At 47.2% G+C, this 25285-nt stretch overlaps 1 protein-coding gene across 1 annotated transcript in view; it reads left to right on the top strand.

Annotated features, from left to right (window-relative positions):
• Nucleotides 1-25285, top strand: part of ZNF236 (zinc finger protein 236) — a 68900-nt gene that overhangs the window by 28593 nt on the left and 15022 nt on the right. Inside the window, 19 exon segments of the mRNA XM_070361866.1 lie at nucleotides 34-306; nucleotides 976-1179; nucleotides 3918-4059; nucleotides 6784-7044; nucleotides 8236-8489; nucleotides 9153-9254; nucleotides 9913-10064; nucleotides 11458-11561; nucleotides 13716-13867; nucleotides 14628-14840; nucleotides 16454-16736; nucleotides 18144-18247; nucleotides 18819-19058; nucleotides 19061-19183; nucleotides 20151-20296; nucleotides 20386-20626; nucleotides 21015-21194; nucleotides 21583-21624; nucleotides 24246-24401. Of these exon segments, the coding sequence (XP_070217967.1) occupies nucleotides 34-306; nucleotides 976-1179; nucleotides 3918-4059; nucleotides 6784-7044; nucleotides 8236-8489; nucleotides 9153-9254; nucleotides 9913-10064; nucleotides 11458-11561; nucleotides 13716-13867; nucleotides 14628-14840; nucleotides 16454-16736; nucleotides 18144-18247; nucleotides 18819-19058; nucleotides 19061-19183; nucleotides 20151-20296; nucleotides 20386-20626; nucleotides 21015-21194; nucleotides 21583-21624; nucleotides 24246-24401 (3372 nt within the window).

The raw sequence follows: 25285 nt of genomic DNA, 5'->3' as shown, positions 1-25285 counted from the left end.
AGCCGGGCTGGGCCCATCTGCTGCCCCCCCCAGGGTCGATTCGCGAGGAGAATGGCGTGCGCTGGCACGTGTGCCCCTGCTGTGCCAAGGAGTTCCGCAAGCCCAGCGATCTGGTGCGCCACATCCGCATCCACACCCACGAGAAGCCCTTCAAGTGCCCCCAGTGCTTCCGGGCCTTCGCCGTGAAGAGCACGCTGACCGCCCACATCAAGACACACACGGGCATCAAGGCCTTCAAGTGCCAGTACTGCATGAAGAGCTTCTCCACCTCGGGGAGCCTCAAGGTGCACATTCGCCTGCACACAGGTGCGCAGGGATGGCAGGCCATGGGGGACTCGTGCTCGTGAGTGTCACGAGGCCGCGTGACCTTCCGTAGGCTGAACCGCACCCGTACGAGCGGGTCCTCGTGGAGCCCACGGCCCAAAGAGGGAGTACTTCATGCCCTCTTAGGAGTGAGGGCACCAGCACGGGGTGGTGAGGAGGGAGCTGCCGCGGGCAGCAGGTTCAGACGCAGACCAGGAGCACGATCCTCTAACACCAGCATTTGCTGCCGGTTTACTCAGCGCTGGCCTGGCTGAGTGCTGTTGAGACCCAAGCATGTGGATGCTGGCCACAGGCCTGGGGCCATGCTCTTCCTCCAGTTACAGGTTGTGGACGGCGTGAGAGGAGCCCTTAACGCAGCCTAGTGTCTCAAGGGCGCCTGGTTGCTGGAGCACCCACTTTACCATTTTAGGCTTTCTCCTGAAAATAGTAAATGCTCTTTTTTACGTAAAATGCTCTTTTTATGTGCCTTCACATCTATAAAGTGCACTGTATGCAGACAAGGGAAATAACTGATAATATCCATGAAATAATACATACATATAACATGAAACGGCAGATTGAGTATTCCAATCAATATTGCAATACTAGAATTTTATGCTGACCTTAACTGAAATGTATGTCTCTGGAATAATTCCATTGTCATTTGTTTAGGAGTCAGACCTTTTGCTTGTCCTCACTGTGACAAGAAGTTCCGAACCTCAGGCCACAGGAAGACTCATGTCGCCTCTCACTTTAAACACACGGAGTTGAGAAAGATGAGGCACCAGCGTAAACCTGCCAAGGTTCGCGTGGGCAAGGCGAATGTCCCAGTCCCCGACATTCCTTTGCAGGAACCGATTCTCATAACAGACGTAGGTAAGAGTCCCCTCCTTGGGTACCTTGCAAGGTGGGGGAGTGTTGTGGTCTGCACAGTTAGATAGCTGTACGCGTGGAGCAGGGGGAGTTATTCTAAAGTGTTTTGCTTTGTGGGCCAGTATGTCCCACAGAGAAATTAAAATCCTAGTTCTGTCTGTACCTTAATCTGCTGCTCAGATTATGTTCCTGGCGAGAAGAAGTGTGTGAGTGAGGGTGTTGGCATCCGAGTCCTCGCCGAGGAGACTGTTCCTCGGGGACCTGTCGTGTGCGGCACCCAGAGTGCCGTATCGTCTGCATCACAGATCATCCTCTGGGCGGCTCTCACCTTCTGATTAAAACAAAAGTCTGCCAGTTTTTAAATTCTTTTTAGGCTTGATGTTATAATGAAGGGAAATTATGATTTTGTTAACTAAAAAGAAAACACTGCTTATGAGAATGTTTGGGAAAATGTAGGTCTTAGAGCAAAATTAAATTTATTAAATTCTGTGTAAGAATTTACATTTTTATGCAGTTCCTGTATTTCATCGTCTTAGGCAAGATAATCTAGTCTGTGAACAAAATTAGTATCAAACAAAATATGATTTGGTATAAATAAAGCTTAAATGATATAAAGAGAGATACTGTGGATTAATGTCAGTGGTAGTCCACTGATAAGATGATCAACAGTCATGAGCTTTTACGTATTTAGGTGCATAACATCAAAATATATAAACCAAAAACAGAAGAAAGGAGAAATATTCAAATTCTACACCATAGTGAGAGGTCTTCAATTAGATCAGTTTAGACACAGTGAGACTGAAGAGGATTTGAAGCACACATATAAAAAGGGTGATTTAATACCTTTAAAACTGTTTACTCCAAAGTACGTGCTCTTTTAAATATGCATGAAGTAGAAGTTGATCACATTCTGGGGTATAAAGAAATTTCAGGTTTTCAAAAATAGAAACTGTAAAAGAAACAATCCTTTATTATAGTTCAGTGAAAACATAATAGAAAATAGCTATCTAAATTTTCGTTATATGGAAAAGAAAGACTCAAAACTGCAATTACAGACAAGAAATGGCACATTTTATAAGCAGGTTGAATGGGCCAAAGCTGCTATCAGAGAAATTAAGACTTTTAAGAACTGTTTATTATTAAAGAAGAATGAAAATAAATATATAACTCAAAAAAGTAGAAAAATGAAAAACAAGTAACAAAAAGGAATTAATAAGTATAAAAATTTAAGACAAGATGAAATTCTAGTGAACATAATTTTACAACTTGTAGAAAATAAACAGATAACTTGACATGTCTCTGGTAAACTGAAGACTGAGAAAATGCCTATAGTATTAGGAGTGAGACTCAGTCTATAAGCACAGGTACAGATGAGTTAAACACTGCAGATACTCTGCAACTTTTTGCTAATACATTTGAAAATATAGATGAAATGTATTTTTTCTAGAGTGGTATACTTATCAGAATTGACTCTAGAAGAAATGGAAAGCCCCGAAAGACAAGTTTAAGAGCATTCACCCCCAGATATCAGTCTACAGTGACTTTATGTATGATTTCTACCAAGCTTCCTAGGGACTGTCATTCCTGGGGTGTTTAGTTGTTTAGCGTACAGACACTAATCTGTGGTAGGTTAGAATACTTTGATGCTGTTACGCAGTTTTGGCAGCTCATAAAACCAAACAGCACAACAGAACAGTTTCACATAGTATTATTTAATCTTCACAAACGTGATCTCCAGGACTGGCAAATGGCAAAACCTAACACGCGGCTCAGAGATGCTCAACTCCTGGCCCCTGCGTGACTAGGAGGATGGGCTACGCACACTAGGAGAGCCGCGAGGAAGGAGGAGGTTTTAGGGCACAGGGCTGCTCTGTAGCCTGCACCGTCAGGGGCCGTCCAGAGAGCAGTGTGCTGGAGGAGCCTGCTGGGGACCCTGGCGTGGAAGTGCACGGCAGCTGAGGGGCAGGGAGTGTGGTGGGGCCTGTTCTTGGACGGAGGAGGCACAGCCCAGCTAGTGCTGGCTATGTGTGTCTTCCTCTTGTCGTTTCAGGTAGATATTAAATAATTCAGAGGGTTCAGTGAATTATTGAATTCGTCCTGAATTGCATAAATTATTGCTTATGCTGAACTGCATAAATTATCGCTTGATGAAGACATACTTATCACACGGTCAGCCTAAGGGAATTCTTTATTCCTTGAAAGTATGTAAAACCTGAAATATTTAAGATTGTCATTTTGCTGTTTGCAGATATTCCTTTAATAGAATTCCTATGAAAACCCTGACTCTTTTAGAACACAAAAATGATGGTGAAATTATTTCTGTCTTGAGTTTGTTGTAGTACCTAGGGTACAGTCTTCATACTGAACAAACAAGAGTCCAAGAACTCGGACTGTCCTACATGTTGATGTAGTTTTAGAAATTTGACTCCAGCAGATGCTTACATAGAAAGTAAAAGTAGAAATCCGTGAAAAACTGGCTCTAGAACAAAGAGAAATAACTGTGATAATATAAATATTCCTTTATGTTGGAAAAAAAAATCTGTCTTACATTAACTTTGTGTTTCCTGATAGGTGTTCTTTCAATATCCAGTTCCTAACACAATGAAAATAGCATTTAGTTGTTACATTGGAATCTAGCTTCTCAGGATTCTTATCTTCTGGGTAAAGCAGGCACCTTTTGACATTTAACTTTTTTTGGTACATTGACAGTGAATTATTCCTGATTTTCCTTTGCTTTGTAGGTCTTATCCAGCCCATTCCAAGGAACCAGTTATTTCAAAGTTATTTTAATAACAATTTTGTAAATGAAGCAGATAGACCATACAAGTGTTTTTACTGTCATCGTGCCTATAAAAAGTCTTGTCATCTTAAACAACACATCAGGTAAGGTGACAGATTCAGAGATAGAAAGTGATTTAGTTACCTGGTGACTTGTATAAATACTAAGAGTGGTAGTGTTCAGTTCAGTTCAGTCAGTTCAGTCGCTCAGTCGTGTCCGACTCTTTGCGACCCCATGAATCGCAGCCCGCCAGGCCTCCCTGTCCGTCACCAACTCCCGGAGTTCATTCAGACTCACGTCCATCGAGTCAGTGATGTCATCCAGCCATCTCATCCTCTGTCGTCCCTTTCTCCTCCTGCCCCTAATCCCTCCCAGCATCAGAGTCTTTTCCAATGAGTCAACCCTTCACATGAGGTGGCCAAAGTACTGGAGTTTCAGCTTTAGCATCATTCCTTCCAAAGAAATCCCAGGGCTGATCTCCTTCAGAATGGACTGGTTGGATCTCCTTGCAGTCCAAGGGACTCTCAAGAGTCTTCTCCAACACCACAGTTCAGAAGCATCAATTCTTTGGTGCTCAGCTTTCTTCACAGTCCAACTCTCACTTCCATACATGACCACAGGAAAAACCATAGCCTTGACGAGACAAACTTTTGTTGGCAAAGTAATGTCTCTGCTTTTGAATATGCTATCTAGGTTGGTCATAACTTTCCTTCCAAGGAGTAAGCGTCTTTGAATTTCATGGCTGCAGTCACCATCTGCAGTGATTTTGGAGCCCCAAAAAATAAAGCCTGACACTGTTTCCACTGTTTCCCCACCTATTTCCCATGAAGTGGTGGGACCGGATGCCATGATCTTTGTTTTCTGAATGTTGAGCTTTAAGCCAACTTTTTCACTCTCCTCTTTCACTTTCATCAAGAGGCTTTTGAGTTCCTCTTCACTTTCTGCCATAAGGGTGGTATCATCTGCATATCTGAGGGTATTGATATTTCTCCTGGCAATCTTGATTCCAGCTTGTGTTTCTTCCAGTCCAGTGTTTCTCATGATGCACTCTGCATAGAATAAATAAGCAGGGTGACAGTATACAGCCTTGACATACTCCTTTTCCTATTTGGAACCAGTCTGTTGTTCCATGTCCAGTTCTAACTGTTGCTTCCTGACCTGCATTTAGGTTTCTCAAGAGGCAGGTCAGGTGGTCTGGTATTCCGATCTCTTTCAGAATTTTCCACAGTTTATTGTGATCCACACAGTCAAAGGCTTTGGCATAGTCGATAAAGCAGAAATAGATGTTTTTCTGGAACTCTCTTTGCTTTTTCCATGATCCAGCGGATGTTGGCAATTTGATCTCTGGTTCCTCTGCCTTTTCTAAAACCAGCTTGAACATCAGGAAGTTCACGGTTCACATATTGTTGAAGCCTGGCTTGGAGAATTTTGAGCATTACTTTACTAGCGTGTGAGATGAGTGCAATTGTGAGGTAGTTTGAGCATTCTTTGGCATTGCCTTTCTTTGGGATTGGAATGAAAACTGACCTTTTCCAGTCCTGTGGCCACTGCTGAGTTTTCCAAATTTGCTGGCATATTGAGTGCAGCACTTTCATAGCATCATCCTTCAGGATTTGAAATAGCTCAACTGGAATTCCATCACCTCCACTAGCTTTGTTCGTAGTGATGCTTTCTAAGGCCCACTTGACTTCACATTCCAGGATGTCTGGCTCTAGGTCAGTGATCACACCATCATGATTATCTGGGTCGTGAAGATCTTTTTTGTACAGTTCTTCTGTGTATTCTTGCCATCTCTTCTTAATATCTTCTGCTTCTGTTAGGTGCATGCCATTTTTGTCCTTTATCGAGCCCATCTTTGCATGAAATGTTCCCTTGGTATCGCTGATTTTCTTGAAGAGATCTCTAGTCTTTCCCATTCTGTTGTTTTTCTCTATTTCTTTGCATTGATCGCTGAAGAAGGCTTTCTTATCTCTTCTTGCTGTTCTTTGGAACTCTGCATTCAGATGATTATATATCTTTCCTTTTCTCCTTTGCTTTTCGCTTCTCTTCTTTTCACAGCTATTTCTAAGGCCTCCCCAGACAGCCATTTTGCTTTTTTGCATTTCTTTTCCATGGGGATGGTCTTGATCCCTGTCTCCTGTACAATGTCACAAACCTCATTCCATAGTTCATCAGGCACTCTATCAGATCTAGGCTCTTGTTATTTAAAATGTCACTTTTGACCCCCAAATGTTTATTGATCATTGGTATTCTACCCACTCCAGTACTCTTGCCTGGAGAATTGCATGGACAGAGGAGCCTGGTGGGCTACATACAGTCCATAGAGTTGCAAAGAGTTGGATGTGACTGTGCAACTAAGACACACACACACATTTTCATCCTTTAGTGTCTTGACCAAAATATTTTACCCACAAATTGCTCCTGATTTTTATTTACACTGTTATTTTTAAGTTTTTGCAATTTCTAGGACTTGTCAGGGAAGTATTGGTTTGTTTCATTAGGGTTAATGTTCTTTCACAGTTTTTCAGATGTGTTCATCAGAGTTTAGATTAATTATTGTCACTAGCAACAGTGAGAAGGAAGTAGAAACCTGGTCACAGGAGAGACAGTGAGGGGTCACGAGGAGAGGATGGAACGTGGACGAGGACGTGGGGTCTGGTTTTGTGTCAGGACTTTAGATGGGTCACCTGGGCGTAGAGTCTCAGGGGTGCCATTGGAAGCAGGAAAGTGGGGGCGGTCAAGTGCGATAGTTATGAGAGTGCGTTCTAAAGTATAAGGCGCTGTGAAATCGTAAGGTGCTCCTTCATTGCTGTTTTTTTTCTTCTCAGGTCCCATACAGGTGAAAAGCCCTTTAAGTGTTCTCAGTGTGGAAGAGGCTTTGTTTCCGCAGGAGTGCTCAAAGCGCACGTGCGAACGCACACAGGCCTAAAGTCTTTCAAGTGTCTGATCTGTAACGGCGCTTTCACGACCGGGGGCAGCCTGCGGCGACACATGGGCATCCACAACGACCTCCGCCCCTACATGTGCCCCTACTGCCAGAAGACGTTTAAGACCTCGCTCAACTGCAAGAAGCACATGAAAACCCACAGGTAGGTGCGGCCCTGCAGGGCACCTTCTAATCATCTGCGTAGTTACACGACTTTGGTGAGAGTGTTTTTAGGAAATAGTTGTCTTTGTTTTACTGTATTATTACTTCTAGCTTGATCTAAGGAAGCTTCTATATCCGCGTTTAAGGATCTATTAAGAACCATAGACTAAAGCATAACATTTTTATTTTTAATATGATATTGAAGTAGTCTGTGTTGCACTAAATGCTTTGTAAACTGTCTTAAAACTGACCATCAGTAGTAGATAAAATGCCTGATAGACCATGCCTACTGTAATTATGAAGTGAAGATTGCAAAGAAGAAAGTCTTGGTTGACTCCGTGGCTTCCAGGCATATCATCAGTGTTACCTGCACGGTAATTATTCTAGGTTGTCGATGAAGTGAACATATATTTCAGCTATCACACCTCAGTCATTGCTGCTGACTTGGATTTTTGCTTGAGCCGAGGACTGTCTCGTCTCTAGATGGAGCCCTTGCAGAAATGCATTTCTGATCACATCAGATCTGTATTTGAGCTGGGTTTTGATTTGGCTTTTTTTTTTTCCTTCAGTTTTTTGATTCACTCACTGAATTCATTGTTCATTTTTCTCTTTGAAAGAAAAGTTGTTGGCCTTGCTGAAAATACGCTGGGTATATTTTGTACATGGAAAAGTGATATTAACAGGAATAAGGCTCCTACAGAAAATGAACTTGGCCACATGCCTCGCCGACCAGATGCTGTAGCCTGTGGACCTGGTCACTGGGCCGAGCATGGCCTGGCAGGTCCCAGGACTTCCCATGTCTCCCACGTGTGTGTATAGTGCTGAACGCAGTCTGACAGGGCTCCGCCTCATTTCATGCGGGTCTTCTTCCCAGCACTTGGGCTCATTGCACCATTTGGGTTGGGAGGGTTTTACTTTGAAACATGTGGCCTCTCTTGAATTTTTTTAAGCTTTAAAAAATTTCTTGTTTCCTTCAAGTCCATATAATCTGTGAAAGTGTTTAAGAATAAGGGGACCTGATTTTTCTTTCAGAATTATTAATAGTATTTAACTTTCAACTGGATTGCCATCATGACTTCAAAACGAGATAAAGTAAATTTACTGAGTAAATTATAGCTTGGGCAGTAGTAGCCCATGCCCCTGGTTTTTGACCGCACCTGACACCGTGGACTGTTGTTGGTTCCTTTTGAAGATACGAGCTCGCCCAGCAGCTCCAGCAGCATCAGCAGGCCTCCTCCATGGATGACAGCACTGTGGACCAGCAGGGCATGCACGTGTCTACCCCGATGCAGGTGGAGATCGAGAGCGAGGCGCTGCAGCCCAGCACCGAGGCCGTGGCCGCCAACCCTGGGGCCATGCTGGAGCTGGGGCCGCCGCACGGCGTGAGCGCCGAAGAGGCGGGGCTGGGCCCGCAGATGGCAGGGCAGCCTTTGGAGGCAGAGGAAGGTGAGCTTTACCTCCTAAGGGTTTGCAGCCTGCATCCCCCAGTCCTTCTTGGTGCTCTCATCTCTGACTGTTGCAGTCACAGCCTGTGCTGTGTGGTACGTGTGAGCGTTTGCGAGGCATTTGGAGCTGTAGACATAGGACCTTCCAATATGTACTCTTTGTAGCCCACTGTTAACCGAGGACACCAAGAAGCCTTTGGTTTTCATGCGTGTTCATCTGTGTGATTGTGTGTGCTCTGTTCCAGCGACTCCCAGACTCCACAGGGTGAGGCTGCCAGCCTTCTGTCCCTGGAGCCTCGGCTCCTTGTCCAGTGCACTGCCTCTTGCAGGACGGTCTCACTCAGAAAGACACCTGCTTCCCTGGGAACACCAAGCTTAGTGACAGAGTCCGGCCCAGGGTCTCCTACAGGTCTAACAGACGATTGGCCGGCCGGCTGACTGTTTTGTTATGGTCCCAAAATGTATTTGGTCTATGATCAAGACTTTGTAGTTTTTACCCCCAAATATATAAATTTATATACACTATGTTTGCATTGTCTTCCTACTGTCTTTTCAAAATAAGGAAGCTAAGTTGTGGGAAAAAAAAGAAACCTATCCTTTTGGACAGACTGGTAGGCCTGCGGTAACTTCCAGGTCTGTGAGCCCCTCTTACTTCTGTCTTCAGACAGGTTCGTGGCCCCACAGCAGGCCCTGCAGGGGCACGTGGACCAGCTTCACGAGCAGGCACCCCCTCAGCAGTCCTTCGAACCGGCTGGCTTGTCTCAGGGTCAGTGGTGGGTTTCACCTGGGGCTTAATAATGAGCGGTGCCTGGCTGGGCTTAACTTTACAGTAACCTCGAGAGCTTCCTTTAATGCTCTTCTGGAATGTATGATTTCAATCCACAAGCTTTCTTGCATGGATTGTGTGTATGGATGTCTGTGTGTGTGTGTCAATGCTCTTCTGGAATGTATGATTTCAAACCGCATGCTTTCTTGCATGGATATGTGTGTGTGTGTGTGTGTGTGTGAATGCTCTTCTGGAATGTATGATTTCAAACTGCATGCTTTCTTACATGGATATTGTGTGTGTGTGTACATGTGTATGCACACATTATTTTGTAGTCTGTTCAGGTTTTCCAGTAAGTGATTTTAATAACCACGCTACATGTGGTTTCTAGCCAAGGAAAGGAAATTGAGTAGCAATTGGGACTTAGAGGTAAGTGTGTCCTTGTGGCTGGTCTGTCTGCTGGCCCTGCGAGGATGCAAGCCTGTGCACAGGTCACTTCAGAGCCTGCTGATAAGACTGATGACCCTGGTTCTAGCTCAGAAAGCACACATGTGACTTGAATTAGCTTTATTTGTAAAACCAGCTTTTTTTGTTTTTCTTGTGTGTGTGTGTAGCTTTAGTATTTTTGGTGAAACTCACATTTTCTCACTTGTTTCAGGTTTTACAGTGACTGATACATACAGTCAGCAGACCCCGTTCCCCCCTGTCCAGCAGTTACAAGATTCTAGCACACTGGAGTCCCAGGCCCTCTCCACGAGCTTCCACCAGCAGAACCTCCTTCCCGTGCCTGGCACCGACACCATTAATGTAGTGAGTGTTACAGAAGTGTCCTCGTGAGCAGATTCTAGCTTATTCTTCACTGTAATTTTTTAGGTGCCTGGCACCGACACCATTAATGTAGTTAAACAAGAATAAGTTAATTCTAGCTTATTCTTCACTGTAATTTTTTCACTGTAAAATTCACTTACTTAAGAGCATATGCATGCTTGTTACAACTTTAACACTGTTGCATCACCTGTAAAAACTGGAATGTTTGTCATATAGGGCTTTTTTTCCCTTAAAACATTTTTGTATAACTTTAAGATTTCATTCCCATCACGTGGCTTGACATTTTCGGTTAAAAGTCAGGGAAGTCAGGATAGTGGAACAGACTTTGGTAACATCTGAAGGATGTCATGGTGCTTTAGCAATCAAACCTGAACATTTTAATCTGTGGGATCTTGAAAGAAACATGTTAGAATGCATGCTAACGGACCAAATATAAATATTGAGACGCATCATTTGAGGTTTTATTTCTTAGTCAAATCGGGCTTCCCTGATAGCTCAGTTGGTAAAGAATCCACCTGTAATGCAGGAGACCCTGGTTTGATTCTTAAGCCAGGAAGATCTGGAGAAGGGATAGGCTACCCATTCCAGTATTCTTGGGCTTCCCTGTGGCTCAGCTGGTAAAGAATCCACCTGCAATGCAGGAGACCTGGATTTGATCCCTGGGTTGGGAAGATCCCCTGGAGAAGGGAAAGGCTGCCCACTCCAGTATTCTGGCCTGGAGAATTCCATGGACTGTATAGTCCATGGGGTTGCAAAGAGTTGGACACGACTGAGTGACTTTCACCACTCACCAAGTTGGAGGCGTGTAAGTTTTTGTTCTGGTGTTGATTTTGCCGTTCTGGGAAATCTTTCAGTAGTAGTGGTGGGATGATGGGCCCATCAGGTGTTACCCTCTTTAAAAGCCCTGTGGGAAGCTTTTGCCAAGTGGAAGACCTGGATCCTCCAGTGAAACTTTCAGGGCCTATTTTCCTAGCTGCTACTCCTGGACTGGGAATGTGCTTCCCCCAACCCTGTGATTTTGTAGCAAGCGAGGAGACTGAATATTTTAAGAAAGTGGGGCTTTTTGTTCACTCTCAGTAAGAGCAGAGCAAGTGCAAGTGTGATCTCTTAATATACATGGAAAATATGGTAAGATCAGTTTCATGCTTGGATAAACTTTGTATTAAACAAGTTAATGGAAGATAAATATTTCTTTAATAAAATTGGTGTAGATGATTTTTGTTGTTTTATTTGGCCCAAATGATTGCAGTGGCCTAATTGGGCTTTCTCCATCATTAAATCCACATTTATGATTACGCTTATCCTTGGTTGTTAGGTGTTTATGTTCATTCATAGATATTCAAGTAGTCCACTCTGTGCTTCCGTTACATTTTAGACAACTCGTTTGATTCAGGAGTCCCCCCAGGAGGAGATGGACCTGCCACCTCCACGCCCCCCGTTCCTGGAGGAGACCGAAGAGCAGAGCCGGCGCTCCTACAGGTACGTGGGCCTCTCGAGGCTCCTGCTGCTGCGCTTGCGGCCCTCCCACTGTGCCTCATGCCCACTGCACCATGCCTGCAGCGTCACAAAGCTCTGCGAAGAGACCGGCTTGCCAAAGCTTGTGCAGCTAATCAGCGATGTGGCTGGAGTCAGGACGCAGCAGGCTGTCCCTGTAAAGCGTCTGCTGCGGCTTCCTGTCCCCACTGCGGGCGGCTGCTGCCTTGTTTTCAGAAATGGCTTAAATTTCTAACGTGCCTTTTTGTCCGAGGCTCTTTGTGTACTTTATATAGAACATTTTATTCACACTCTGATTTATCTATTAACAAGTATTTGTTAATGTTTAATTTGGGATTTTGCATTGACATCTTTAGGTGAGACTAGGAAGTGGTTTCTTGTGATTCCTCTGTGACATCTCCCTAGGCTTTCCTGACATTCAACACTTTCCAAGAACTTGCTGTGTGCCAAGCTGTGTGCTTTGTGTTCCTTTCTATTATAGATGAAAGCCTGGAAATAGAAAAAACACGGAAATAAAATAATTTTTCTGAAATTTTGTTTTTAATAATATATGAATGGAAATGTTGAAATTTATAATTATTTCATCCATAATATGTTTCATAACACCCAAGAGGAGAGTAACAGTGGATATTTATATATTATTCAGAATAGCTCTGTTTTGTGAAAATATTTTACCAACCAACATGTATTAATTGACATTTCCAGGTGTCTAGACTCAGGTGATTCTGATCCTAACGCAGCAGAAGGGTTTGCAGTGTTTTATGACTTCATAAAGAAAACAGCACATAATAAGTTTCCTGTTACGTTTAAAGGAATAGTTTCTAATTAATCAACTATTTTGCTGAAGGATTGCTATAGGTTTTACTGACTTTGAAATAAAATCATTGCGGGTATAAGCAGAATCTGATCTAACACATTTTTATTGCTACCATCTTACAGTTTTGTTTAAACTTTGGTGCACACACTTCCTTTCTGTGACAGCTCTGCCTGACTGTGTATAACTGTAGGTGCGCACACCTCTCTGTGACAGCTCTGCCTGACTGTGTGTAACTGTTGGTGTGCACACCTCTCTGTGACAGCTCTGCCTGACTGTGACAGCTCTGCCTGACTGTGTCCCTCTAACTGTTGCTCTACCTGTGTATAACTGTACCTCCTCTCTCTGACAGCTCTGCCTGACTGTGTAACTGTTGTACACCTCTCTGTGACAGCTCTGCCTGACTGTGTACCTCCTCTCTGTGACAGCTCTACCTGTGTATAACTGTAGGTGCGCACACCTCCTCTCTGTGACAGCTCTGCCTGACTGTGTATAATTGTAGGTGTGCACACCTCTCTGTGACAGCTCTGCCTGACTGTAACTGTTGGTGTGTACACCTCCTCTCTGTGACAGCTCTGCCTGACTGTATAACTGTAGGTGCGCACACCTCCTCTCTGTGACAGCTCTGCCTGACTGTGTATAACTGTAGGTGCGCACACCTCCTCTCTTTGACAGCTCTACCTGTGTATAACTGTAGCTGTGCACATCTCTCTGACAGCTCTGCCTGACTGTGTATAACTAGGTGTGCACACCTCCTCTCTCTGACAGCTCTGCCTGACTGTGTGTAACTGTTGGTGTACACACCTCCTCTCTGACAGCTCTGCCTGACAGTGTATAACTGTAGGTGCGCACACCTCTCTGTGACAGCTCTACCTGTGTATAACTGTAGGTGCGCACACCTCCTGACAGTTCTGCCTGACTATGTATAACTGTTGGTGCGCACACCTCCTCTCTGTGACAGTTCTGCTTGACTGTATAACTGTTGGTGTGCCTACCTCCTCTCTGTGACAGTTCTGCCTGACTGTATAACTATTGGTGTGCACACCTCCTCTCTATGACAGTTCTGCCTGACTATATTACTGTTGGTATGCACACCTCCTCTCTGTTACAGATCTGCCTGGCTGTATATAATTGTTGGTGTGCATACCTCACCTCTGTGACAGTTCTGCCTGACTGTATGTAACTGTTGGTGTGCACACCTCCTCTCTGTGACCGTTCTGCCTGACTGTGTATAACTGTTGGTGGAGAATGCTTGCTCTTCCTCCAGCCTGGGGTGTCTCACTGGTGATCCCGCTGTGCACTGACATTGTCTGCCTTGTGCCCAGGTGTGACTACTGCAGCAAAGGCTTTAAGAAGTCCAGCCACCTGAAGCAGCACGTGCGCTCACACACAGGGGAGAAGCCCTACAAGTGCAAGCTCTGCGGACGTGGCTTCGTCTCCTCTGGGGTCCTCAAGTCCCATGAGAAGACGCACACCGGTCAGTCTGCCTCGCACTGAACGCAGTGAGGTTCCGTGTGTTCACAGGTTGTGTTGCCATCTCACAGCCCTATTCTAGAGCATTCTCATCACGCCCTAAAGGAACCCCCCACTTGCCTCCGTGCCCAGCCCCCAGCAGCCACCGCCAATGTCCTGCCTGTGGACTCGCCTCCTCTGGGTGTTTCCTGTCAGAGGAGTCAGGTGACCTGCTGCCTCTTGTTGCTGGCTTCCCCTTCTCAGCAGGCGCTCAGGGCTTGTGTGTTGTAACTTGTGTCCCCCTCCAGTCACTTTATGGCCAAGTCCGAGTTCAGTGTGTGGGCAGAGCACATCGTGCTCGTCCACTCATCATTGTTGGACAGCCGAGCTGTTGCCATTGTTTGGCTATCAGACTTGTAGACGCAAGTTTTCACTTCTCTTTGTTTCAGCTTTAAACAAAGCTCAGGCTTTGTTTAAAGCCTGGGCTTGATCAAAACCACTTTCTAGAGGGACTGGGCCATTTTCCTTGTCCACCAGCACTGATTTCACATCTTGTCAGTGCGTCCTGTAGTCTGTCTGCTTCATCATGACCATCCTTACAACACCTGACGTCAGCTTCCATCTTCTTAAAGTAACCTCCTCCTAAGACACCCTCGGTTCCTAAGAGATAGGAGGCCACAGCAAGCAAACGGTCTTTAGTTTTGTGCTGACTGAGTGCATTCTCGTTTGCTCTGACGTGTGGCTTCAGGTGGTGAGGTGTGTCTGCACGTCATTTGTCGCCACAGGAGTCAAGGCCTTCAGCTGCAGCGTGTGCAGCACCGCCTTCACCACCAACGGCAGCCTCACCAGGCACATGGCCACGCACGTGAGCGCGAAGCCCTACAGGTGTCCGTTCTGCGAGCAGGGCTTCCGGACCACAATGCACTGTAAGAAGCACATGAAGACGCACCAGACAGCCGCCTCGGGCGGGTCAGCACCAGGAGACGCGGATGGAGGAGGTGAGGCCCCTTGGCTGATTCAGGTTTATTAACTGGTGCTTTAGTGGCTCATTCACTTCAAAGGTGATTGGTACATCAGCATTTCCCTTTCCGATTATGGAAGCGGTACATGCTCTTTGAAAGAAGGTTCAGGAAGGCACGAACAGGAAATTGTTCATCTCACTAGTCACCTCGCACCAAAATGCCAGCATCCTGCACGGCACAGTCTCCCGCCTATGCACGCACACACATGTAGGTGGGTCTCAATTCCTTAACCCAGAGGGAATCACATCTCATGCAATGTTGTAGTCCACTTCATCTTTCCTCCACGGATGTTCACTGCAGACACAGTGGTCATTGGTGAGCACAGGTCTGCAACAGTTCACACAACTGCACGGATTCCATTTGGTTCATGACATGAGCACCTGTTACGGACACGCATCAGGTGCCCAGGGTTTCCGTGTGGCAGGGAGCGCACTCCCCCATGACACTGTGCCCACCACGTGTGTGCTCTCAACCTGAGAGGCACCAGATGCCGTGTGGAGCTCACTCAGTGTTAGGCGAGGATTTACCCCATTCCCATGCCGAGTGTAGTAATCCTGAGGGTGTTATTTCATTTTACACTTTTTGTTCTTACCAGATGATTTCTTTTGAGCAAGTTCCATGAGTAAAATTACAGTGAGAAGAATGTGTATGTTGCACAGTGTGCAGCGTGCATGCATTTTGACACGTTGACCTGTGACGCCGGTACAGTGTTCTGACTTTTGTAACTGGCGTCCCACACGCACTGTGAGCTGTGCTGTTTCACACGGTGTCCTGGGCCTGGGCTCTGGTCTGTGCTGTGCGTTCACACCTCTGGCGCCTGATGTCTCTGGGGTGGACGTGCTGCATAGGGGGCACGGCAGGGAGGACCATGAGCGGGTTGGTAGCTCACTCCTCTGGCTCTGCCCACTGTCCACTTTGCTATTTAGTGTTTCTCTTGTTTTTTTTAAACATTTTTTAGCCATCTGTGCAGTAATGATGTCCCTTCTCTCCCCCAGCCAAAGCTTTTTTCCTTCTCAGTGACATTTTAACAGCAGCTTATTCCTGTTTTTAATGAATGTAAATATATCCTTACATTTCCCTGAGAGAATACTTAAACACATATTTTAAAGTGTGTGTGTTTTTTTTTTCCTTTCAGTAAGTCTCTTTAATTGAGAGCTGTTGGCTGATTATCAGTTCGGTCTCTCCGTTTGGGCTGCATGTTTTCTCAGGCAAACTCCCTTTGTGCTATACTGGTGAACGCATATCTGTGAGTGTGAACGTGTGGACTCGTGTGGATGCTGAGCGTCTCAGAGCTCACTGCTGGCCTGGCTGCAGTGGCCGCAGGGGTGGGGGGACCGTGGCCGCAGTGTCCTCCCCATCAGCAATCCCTGCGCTGGTGTGCCGGCTTCCCCCTGCCGCTCCTTTACCGGGGACCGCGGCCCCCTTCTCCATAGGCAGTGGTGGGAAGAAACCCTTTTCCATTCCCACAGATAGCTTCACTCAGCTGCAGACTCTAACCTTCTACATTTAAGGTACATGTTCATTTTTGGTGGTTCTGCCGTGACTCAGTGTCCCTTAGGAGCTGGTCCTTTGTCCCGTGTGTCGTTTAGAGATGGGTCTGGAGGAGGAGGAGGACGGCTCCGAAAGAAGCACATCCCGGAAGGCGCGTCCCGAGGTCATCACCTTCACTGAGGAGGAGACGGCGCAGCTGGCCAAGATCCCGCCGCAGGAGAGCGCCACGGTCTCGGAGCAGGTGCTGGTGCAGTCGGCCGCCGAGAAGGACCGCATCAGTGAGATGAAGGACCGGCAGGCCGAGCTGGAGGCCGAGCCCAAGCATGCCAATTGCTGCTCCTACTGCCCCAAGAGCTTCAAGAAGCCCAGTGACCTGGTCAGGTGCGGCGGGCAGTGGCTCTGGGGGGTGGGGGGCTGTGCCGGGCCTCCTTGCTCCCCGGGCTGTGCCGTCTGAACCCAGTGCCCCGAGGGGCGCCCTGCTTTCTCCGTCTGCGTTCCGGGCTGGGGCATGTTAGAGGCTCCCCTCAAGCTTCTCCAGTGCATTAGTCCGAAGTCTGCTTGCTCTGTAGGTTCTTCCCTACGATTTTTTCTGTGTGACTGTGGTGGCAGTGAAATAAGAGTTACCGAGGACATCAGGCCCTGAGTTGGCGGCCCCAGGTGCTACCTGCCCACAGGCCAGGGGAGGGCCCCGTGGTGGGGCGGTGACTGAGGTCTGGTGGCTCAGGGGAGATGGCTGGGGCGGGGGCTCCCAGAAGGAAGGCCACTGTGTAGTGCTCCCAACCTTGGAAAGCGCCTCACAGACAGCATGGTGGACACTCGCCTCTGCTTAAGGAGGTGGAGCTAACAGGGAGGGCAGAGGGTGATGGGAGGGAGCGCCATCGGGGTTGAACGTGGGGGAGATGGAGCTGGCTGCTCCGGGAGCCCCAGTAGGTGTCCTGTCCTTTTCACACAGGACCTTGTGCGGGGCGGGAGGGCTGGGGGTCCTGAGGCGCTGCTGGGTTGGCAGTGCCCTCTGAGCGCGGCCAGCAACCGCCAGAGCCCGGCTGGTGAACGTCTAGTTCTCGGCGCTGAGCCCCACTGCCCTCTTCTCTGCGGGCACCTGTGTGGGTGCGGGGTCAGGGCTGATGCCCGCCGTCACAGGCCTGAGGCCAGTGCTGTTTCAGGCCCCCAGTCCCTGAATGCCTGCCCCCCGGCCACCTGCCAACAGTGGGTTATCAGGCAGGCGGGACAGCGGTATCTTGTCTTCGTAACTGGCTCCTTTGACTCTTAGTCTGGGGAAATACCTTTTCATGTGGCCTTTGGATGCATCTGTTTCTTTTCTAAGCTGCCTATCCATTGCCTGCGTTTCTCCTGTGATATTTGTTGTCTTACTGCTGATCTGTAAGAGCTCTTTGGTTTTTAAGAAAATCAGGCCTGTTATCATTGGTCTCGCAGTTACTTTTTTGTTGGTGGTATTTTTTGTATAGAGTAAAGCTGAAAATTTTTGTTTCGCTGAATTTATTTAGTACACTGTTGGTGTTGATCAGTTGTGTCCCACTCTTTGCGACCCACTCTTTGGACTGTAGCCCGCCAGGCTCCTCTGTCCATGGAATTCTTCAGGCAAGAATACTGGACTGGGTTGCCATTCCCTTCTCCAGGGTATCCTCCCAACCCAGGGATTGAACCCTCGTCTCTTGCATTGCCAGCAGATTCTTTATCACTGAGCCACCAGGGAAGCCATATTGATAGCTATAAATTTAAAAGCATTAGGTTATTTGTAACATCTAATTGCAAATGCTTCCCGGCTAGGCATGTTCGAATCCACACTGGAGAAAAGCCATATAGATGTGAGGAATGTGGGAAGAGCTTCACAGTGAAGTCCACCCTAGACTGCCACGTGAAGACTCACACAGGTAGGAGCAGACACCTGCACGGTACTGCGTGCCTGCCAACAGCATCTTACACTTGTTCCTGTGCATTTTGAACACAGCCTTGTCAAGATTATAGAAAGCTTAAAAATCAGGAATGAATGAATGAAGAAATGAATGTAAAAGAATTGAGATTCCTGATCTAACACTGAAGGAAAGATCTGGGTCTCCAGTGTGGAGTTAGGGGCCATCACTCAGACTTAAATACCTGTGTTAGTTAGAAAGATTACCTCGTGGTCTGGTTCAGGCTGAGAAGACCATGGTGATAGGCAAACTCACCCTTCCTAAAATCGGGGAGCAGAGACCCTAATGCACGGTGCAGTGTGCCTCTGTATTGTGAAAGATGGAACTCCAAACTCAGGTCCTAAACAGTGACCTTGACTCGCTTTTAAGTTTTCCAGCCACATGTCCTGGGGTCCTGTTAGCACGGGGGTGAGGGGGTGGGGAAGGTGGACGCAGCACATGGGTCCAAGGCTGGAGGGGGAGGGGGGGCAGGGGACGGGGGAGGAGGCCGGGGCGAGTCCTCTGCCCGGCTGACTCTGGGCTCCTCCCCCAGGCCAGAAGCTCTTCAGCTGCCACGTGTGCAGCAACGCCTTCTCCACCAAGGGCAGCCTGAAGGTGCACATGCGCCTGCACACCGGCGCGAAGCCCTTCAAGTGCCCGCATTGCGAGCTGCGCTTCCGCACGTCAGGGCGGAGGAAGACACACATGCAGTTCCATTACAAGCCAGACCCCAAGAAGGCCCGGAAGCCCGCGCCCCGGGCGGCGGCCGAGGGCCCACAGCCCGTGAGCGCAGCCCCGCACCCTCCGCCGACCCCGGCGTGTTCATCATGAACAGCCCGGTGCTGACCGGGCAGCTGGACCAGAGTCTGCTGCAGCCGGGCCTGCTGGGCCAGGCCGTCCTGCCGGCTTCCGTGTCAGGTGGGCCGCGTGTGCTGGGGGCGCGGGGAGAGGCTGCAGGGCGACTGATGCGCTGTGTCCACCCAGCCAGCTCCGTCGCTGCCCTCCCTGAGGTTTTCCCAGGAGGCAGTGGGAAGATGGAATTCCATCCTTCAGACATGCTGTCTTTCCGTGTCCCATTCTCTCTACCATCCTTTCTGCATTTTACCCTTCAGCTCTTTGGTCTGTTGGGCTTAAACCTGTTTGTTTCTTAGTATTCTTCAAACTTAACAGACATAATTTATTACTCCCCTTAAGCCTTATTTTTAATACACTGCAAATGTTGAATTGCTCTTGGGTCACAATAGTGTTTGAAAAGCATTACATTTTAGTCAGGTAATATTTACTAATAATATGAAATAAACATTATCTTTTGTGTACTTACAAAGAGTGAAGCAAATGTTCATATTTATTAGACGTCTTAAGTGGCTGTTTTTCTGTCTAATGACCCATGGCACAATTAAAGCCCAGTAAAATAATAGCATTGTTTTCTATCCTGGGCTTAATCAGGGTGATCTCTCTGAGCCTAGTTTCCTGATGTGTTAAAAATGGATGTTACCTATTTCACAGGGTTTGTTTTGTTACAATTAAGTCGGACACATGGTGGTGGTGGTGTTCAGTCGTTCAGTCGTGTCTGACTCTTTGGGACCCCACGTACTGCAGTACTCCAGGCTTCCCCGTCCTTCGCTATCTCCCAGAGTTTACTCAAACTCATGTCCATTGAGTGATGCTATCCAACCATCTCATCCTCTGTCACCCCCTTCTCCTCCTGCCCTCCATCTTTGCCATCATGTATTTATATATGTATGATATAAAGTAAACACTAGTATTTGTTAACTGGATCATACTGATACGTGTGTAAAACATATTTGGAAATCCTTGTATAGCATTGAGTTTTTTCTCTTTAGGAAGGTTTCTGGCACCCAGTCATCCCTGTTGTCTCTTGCAGCTGGTGGTGACTGGACAGTGTCTTTGACGGACGGGAGCTTGGCCACCCTGGAAGGCATACAACTACAGCTGGCAGCTAACTTGGTGGGGCCCAATGTCCAGATCTCCGGGATCGATGCCTCCACTGTCAATAACATCACTCTGCAGGTAAGACGCCTGCTTGGCGTCTCTGCACTTCCAGAGTATGAGTCACACTCCACGTGACTTTTCCATTACAAGGCCTTCTGTGCTTTCAGATTGACCCGAGTGTCCTGCAGCAGACCCTACAGCAGGGCAACCTGCTTGCTCAGCAGCTGACAGCGGAGCCTGGCCTGGCCCCGCAGGGCAGCTCCCTGCAGACGCCGGAGAGCACGGTCCCGGCCAGTGTGGTCATCCAGCCCATCCCAGGCCTGTCCCTGCAGCCCACGGTGACATCTGCCAACCTGACCATAGGCCCACTTTCGGAGCAGGACTCGGTGCTGGCCACCAGCAGCAGCGGTGAGAGCTGATGCACAGCGGTCATGGCAGCTGGGCTCCAGCTTGCTGCTCACAGTCATGCACTTGATCCTAAGATGTTGTTTTCTTCTCTGTGTGAAGCTTAACAAATGCATCACGTGTCCTAAGAATGCAGTAAGCTTTTTTTTTTTAAGGATAAATGATGTTTAACCAATACACGCACAGAGATTGCATTCATAGAACTGGCTACCTGTTTCAACATAAGAGTTTTCTCTCTTTTTTTTTTTATCATTTTAGATGAAGGACCTAGAGATGACTGATACTGTGTTTTGAATCTTAAAGTCTTAGTTTTCCTAAAGTTTTAATAGGAGAAAGGAGAGGATTATTATTTTTTAAGCCCAGCTTTGTTCTGTTTTATAACGGTGACCAGGGACGCAAGACCTCTCTCAGGTGATGACCTCACAAGGCCTGGTCTCCACCTCCGGCGGCCCCCACGAGATCACCCTGACCATCAACAACTCGAGCCTGAGCCAGGTGTTGGCCCAGGCTGCCGGGCCTGCTGCTGCCACATCCTCGGGGCCGCCACAGGAGATCACCCTGACCATCTCTGGTGAGTCTTCAGGTTTTTAAAATCCGTTCATCTGCAGTTTAAGTAAATCTTATCTGTTTTTTTTTGTTTTTGTTTTTTTCCTGTGAGACTGAGCTTTGCATAAATCCAGTGCTTCAGGAAGTGTTTGTAATTTATCTGGGAAACTCCATTTAGTGAAAATGTTCTTGCAGTTCATATCTGATGGCAGGAATTAAACGTGGTGGTTCCCCACGACACTTCTAGTTTGAGCCAGTTAGTTTGGTCACGTATTTTTTGTTTAGTCAAGAGCAGAAAACCGTACTTCAGAAATGCTTATCATGCTCCTTTGAGCTGAAGGAGTGTAATTGGTTTAAGTGTATACTTTTGGTACCCCAGAGCATTACAGATACCCACTCTCCTTACCTTTCAGAATTCTTCTCGGATCATGTAGAAAATAACGATAGAAAAATAGGTAAGTGGGTAGAAAACACCCTTTGGCAGCGCAGGCCCCTGGGCCGGCCCACTGAGCCTCCGTGTCGGTCACCAGGCCTGTGATGCTCGCCGTCAGACCGCCCCCTCGTCTCGTCTGAGTTAGCTTGGAGCGCAGTTTACAGGTGTGCTTTGTCCACGTACTTCTTAGCCATGATTCTGTGTTAACTGAGCAGGTCTTAAGTTTAGCAACAACTTTTTGGACCCTTACTGTGCACCAGGTCCTATTATAGTAACTTCCACAAATATTAACTCATTTAAGTCTCATAGAAACAACCTTGTGACCTTTTAAAAAAAGTATTAAAAAAAAAAAAAAAATCTTGCTGGGACTCATAATAGCCTCCCTGGAGATCCAGTGTGATGGCAGGAAGCACCGTGTTTTCCCTGACAGTGCTGGGGGTGTGGCGGCCGGACCCTGGGCACAGCCCCAAGAGAGGTCTGCAGAGTGTCCCCTCTGTTCCACGAGGCTTCTGCAGAAACCATTATTGGCATAGCGCAGTTACTGAGAAGGAAACCAAAAGCTTTCTCTTTTAAGAGGTGTCTATTCCTTTCAATTTGTGAGAGAAATTGGAGGAACTGTTCCTAGATGGGGCTCTTTAGTGACAAGCACTGATTTTTAGGTTCTAACATGCAGCAAAAATTAACTTTGAATTTTATCTAATCCAGCAACCTTCTGTGTGTATATATATATATGTGTGTGTGTGTGTGTGTTTGTGTGTGTATATGTATATTTGAATTTTACTGTTGGAAACAGAAGAGTTACTTTAAGAAAGCTATTTTGTTGATCAGATAAACTTTTTTGAGTAATCTCAGTTTTAGAGGTGTTTTGCTAGTCCTATACAAAAAGCACAAAATGTGGGATTCTTGCTTATGGTTCAGAAAATGTGTTTTTTTTGTTTGTGGATTGTGCATCTGTTTCTCCTATGTTTTCCTATATTGATCATTCAGTTATTTAATTGCTTTTTAATGTATTAGATGAATATAATTGTAATTTTTTCTTAATTAGCTTAAAAGGTTTATTATAGGAGAAATCTTTATTAGTTGATGAAACTGGTAAAGTTTGCCCAAACTTTAAAGGCCTAAGATTTATTTCCTGTCTCCTCATTATTGTATGTGTTGAGCACGGGCTCTGAGGGCTCCCAAGCCAGCAGTTTCTTAGCCCATTCTGAGAAATCTGGAAGAGCTTTTAATTTGTGGCCACTTACAGAGATTTTCAGTTATTTTGTAGAATGTTCTTTTTTTCCATGAGTACATGGAATTATACATGCTTGTGAATGCTAGAATACAAATATTACTTCAGTTAAGTTGTGTAGACCTTTCAGCAATTCATAAGAAGAGAAGTAGACACTGGGTGAAGGTGAGGACTGTGGTCGGTCTCCCCAACTGTGTTACGCAGTAAGAGCGCTCCTACCTGGCGGCTCTAGTCCCGATATTCACAGAGAGCCTTGCCGAGCGGAGAGAAGAGCGGTGCCACGTGGTTTGAGCCTTTCCCCACAGTCTCTGAGCTCGGTGTGCTCTGCTGGTGGAGCTGCGTTTTCCGCCTCGCCCCCAGCTCCACCGTTGCTCAGCCGCACCTGCAGGCGTGCGCCCCAGGGTGGCACGGGGCTGCGGGCGCTGCTAGAGCCAGGTGCGGCACCCGTTTGTCTTTTTGTCCTCCGGTTTCGTATATTTGGAGAAGGCGATGGCACCCACTCCAGTGCTCTTGCCTGGAAAATCCCATGGACGGAGGAGCCTGGTGGGCTGTAGTCCATGGGGTTGCTAAGTGTCGGGCACGACTGAGCGACTTCACTTTCACTTTTCACTGTCATGCATTGGAGAAGGAAATGTCAACCCACTCCAGTGTTCTTGCCTGGAGAATCCCAGGGACAGGGGAGCCTGGTGGGCTGCCGTCTACGGGGTCGCACAGAGTCGGACACTACTGAAGCGACTTAGCAGCAGCAGTAGCAGCAATTCGTATATTTGTCTTGCTTCCCCCTGGCTCGACAATAGCTTTTTTTAAAGCAGCTTCTCTTTGCCAAGTCTTTGCAAAGCATTCAGCCTGGTTTTCACTGAGAAGGCAACAGGTTTTGATGTTCCTGTTTCTCTGTTTGCACACTGCTTGATCATGTTATGAGATTGTGAAACTAAGGAGGCTGGTGGAAGCCGGAGTCTCCTGGTGGGAGGATGTCATGGTGTGTGCGAGCCGCCGTACATGTCCAGGGCGCTGCAGGGCAGAGAGCCTCCCACAGCAGAGCCGCCGTGGCCACGCTGCCCTCCTATCCCTCCATCAGGCCCCCGAGGCTGCAGCTGGTCGTCTGGCATGGTGGGAAATAGTTCCAATTCGGTTTAAGTTGTGTTCAACAAAGCATGTAGCCAAAAGTGGCTAAACATGGAGGAGTTAAAGTAGAGCTCTTAAGAGTTACTTAGAAACTTCACAGATTAAAGCATGTGGAGAGATACTTGCATTTAGGGCAATGCCTTTCACAGTCTTGTTTTCATTTTTTTGTATAAATGTTAAAAATGAGATAGCTTACGTTTTTAGAGGGGTGTTGTATGTTTAGCACACTTAGCAGTGTGTAAGTTAACATGTTACTTTCAGATATCACAATGTTAATTTCTGTTTAGGTCAAGATCTTATTCAACACAGTTCTAATGGAAGTAGTGAACTAAACGGAAGCATAAGACTGTCAGCACCTACAATCAATAATCAATCCACAGGTGCCACCCTGACAATAAGCAATGATCAGCTGCTCTCGCAGAGCGCAACGTTAAACTCTTCAGGTATGCAGTGAACGACCGAAAGGCTTCCTAATGTGTCAGTTGAAGGGCTGTGTGTGTCGTCAGTGGAAAGGGCCACCTGTCTTTCCAGGTGACAGCTGTGTCAGCTGCCTGTTCTCATGCGTTTGGTGTAATTCCTGACGATTAGAGGCTCCTGTGTAGTTCTGGGACCCAGAACTCTCTCGAGTATTACTGACCTTTCAGGATTGTTCTGCCTTCTGCAGAGTAAAGGTAAATGGTCCTGGGCAAGCGTGCAAGGCGTTGTGTGTGTGCAAGCTGGCCCTGATGGCCCCATCACACCCAGGCTCTGAAAGGCTCTCGGGCTCCCTGCTCTGTGCTCTGCAGGGTGAGCCCTGTGCCACATTTTCCTGAGTGTAGGATGGAGCGTAGAATTATTCATAAAAGGAAGCATCTTTCTGAGGTTTTGAAGTGTCGACTTTAATAAAAAGTAAAGGTAAATGAGCGCCATCAAAATAAAAGTGCCAGAGCTTCAGTGCCCCCAGGCCCCGCCTCACAGGTGACGCCCTGTTTTCTGGACCTGACAGAGCTTCCATTCCTGCCTCAGCCCTCTTGTTTGACAACCCTGTATTTTTTATTTCTTTTTGAGGGTAAGGCTTCATCTTTAGATATGTGTGGCTCTTCTCAGTACCCAGAGCCAGACTTGTTTACCTGCTCGCTTGGAGTGCCTTTTTACCCAGTGGCGGTCCGTCCCCACAGAGCGCGATGTGTGCCACGTGCTGAAGGCCCCTCTGAGTGGGGACGCCGGGCGAGGTGGCCACGGGCCCCTGCGTTTTGGATCCTAGAAACTGGCAGAGCACCGGTATTTACCACAGAGTCCACGTGGTGGTGCAGGGTGACAGCCGTAGTGCCACGCGGGAGAGAAGGCC

The sequence above is a fragment of the Bos mutus genome, chromosome 24 (genome assembly GCF_027580195.1).
Source record: "Bos mutus isolate GX-2022 chromosome 24, NWIPB_WYAK_1.1, whole genome shotgun sequence".
Classification (NCBI taxonomy): Eukaryota; Metazoa; Chordata; class Mammalia; order Artiodactyla; family Bovidae; genus Bos; species Bos mutus.
This window is presented reverse-complemented; position numbering and strand designations above follow the sequence as displayed.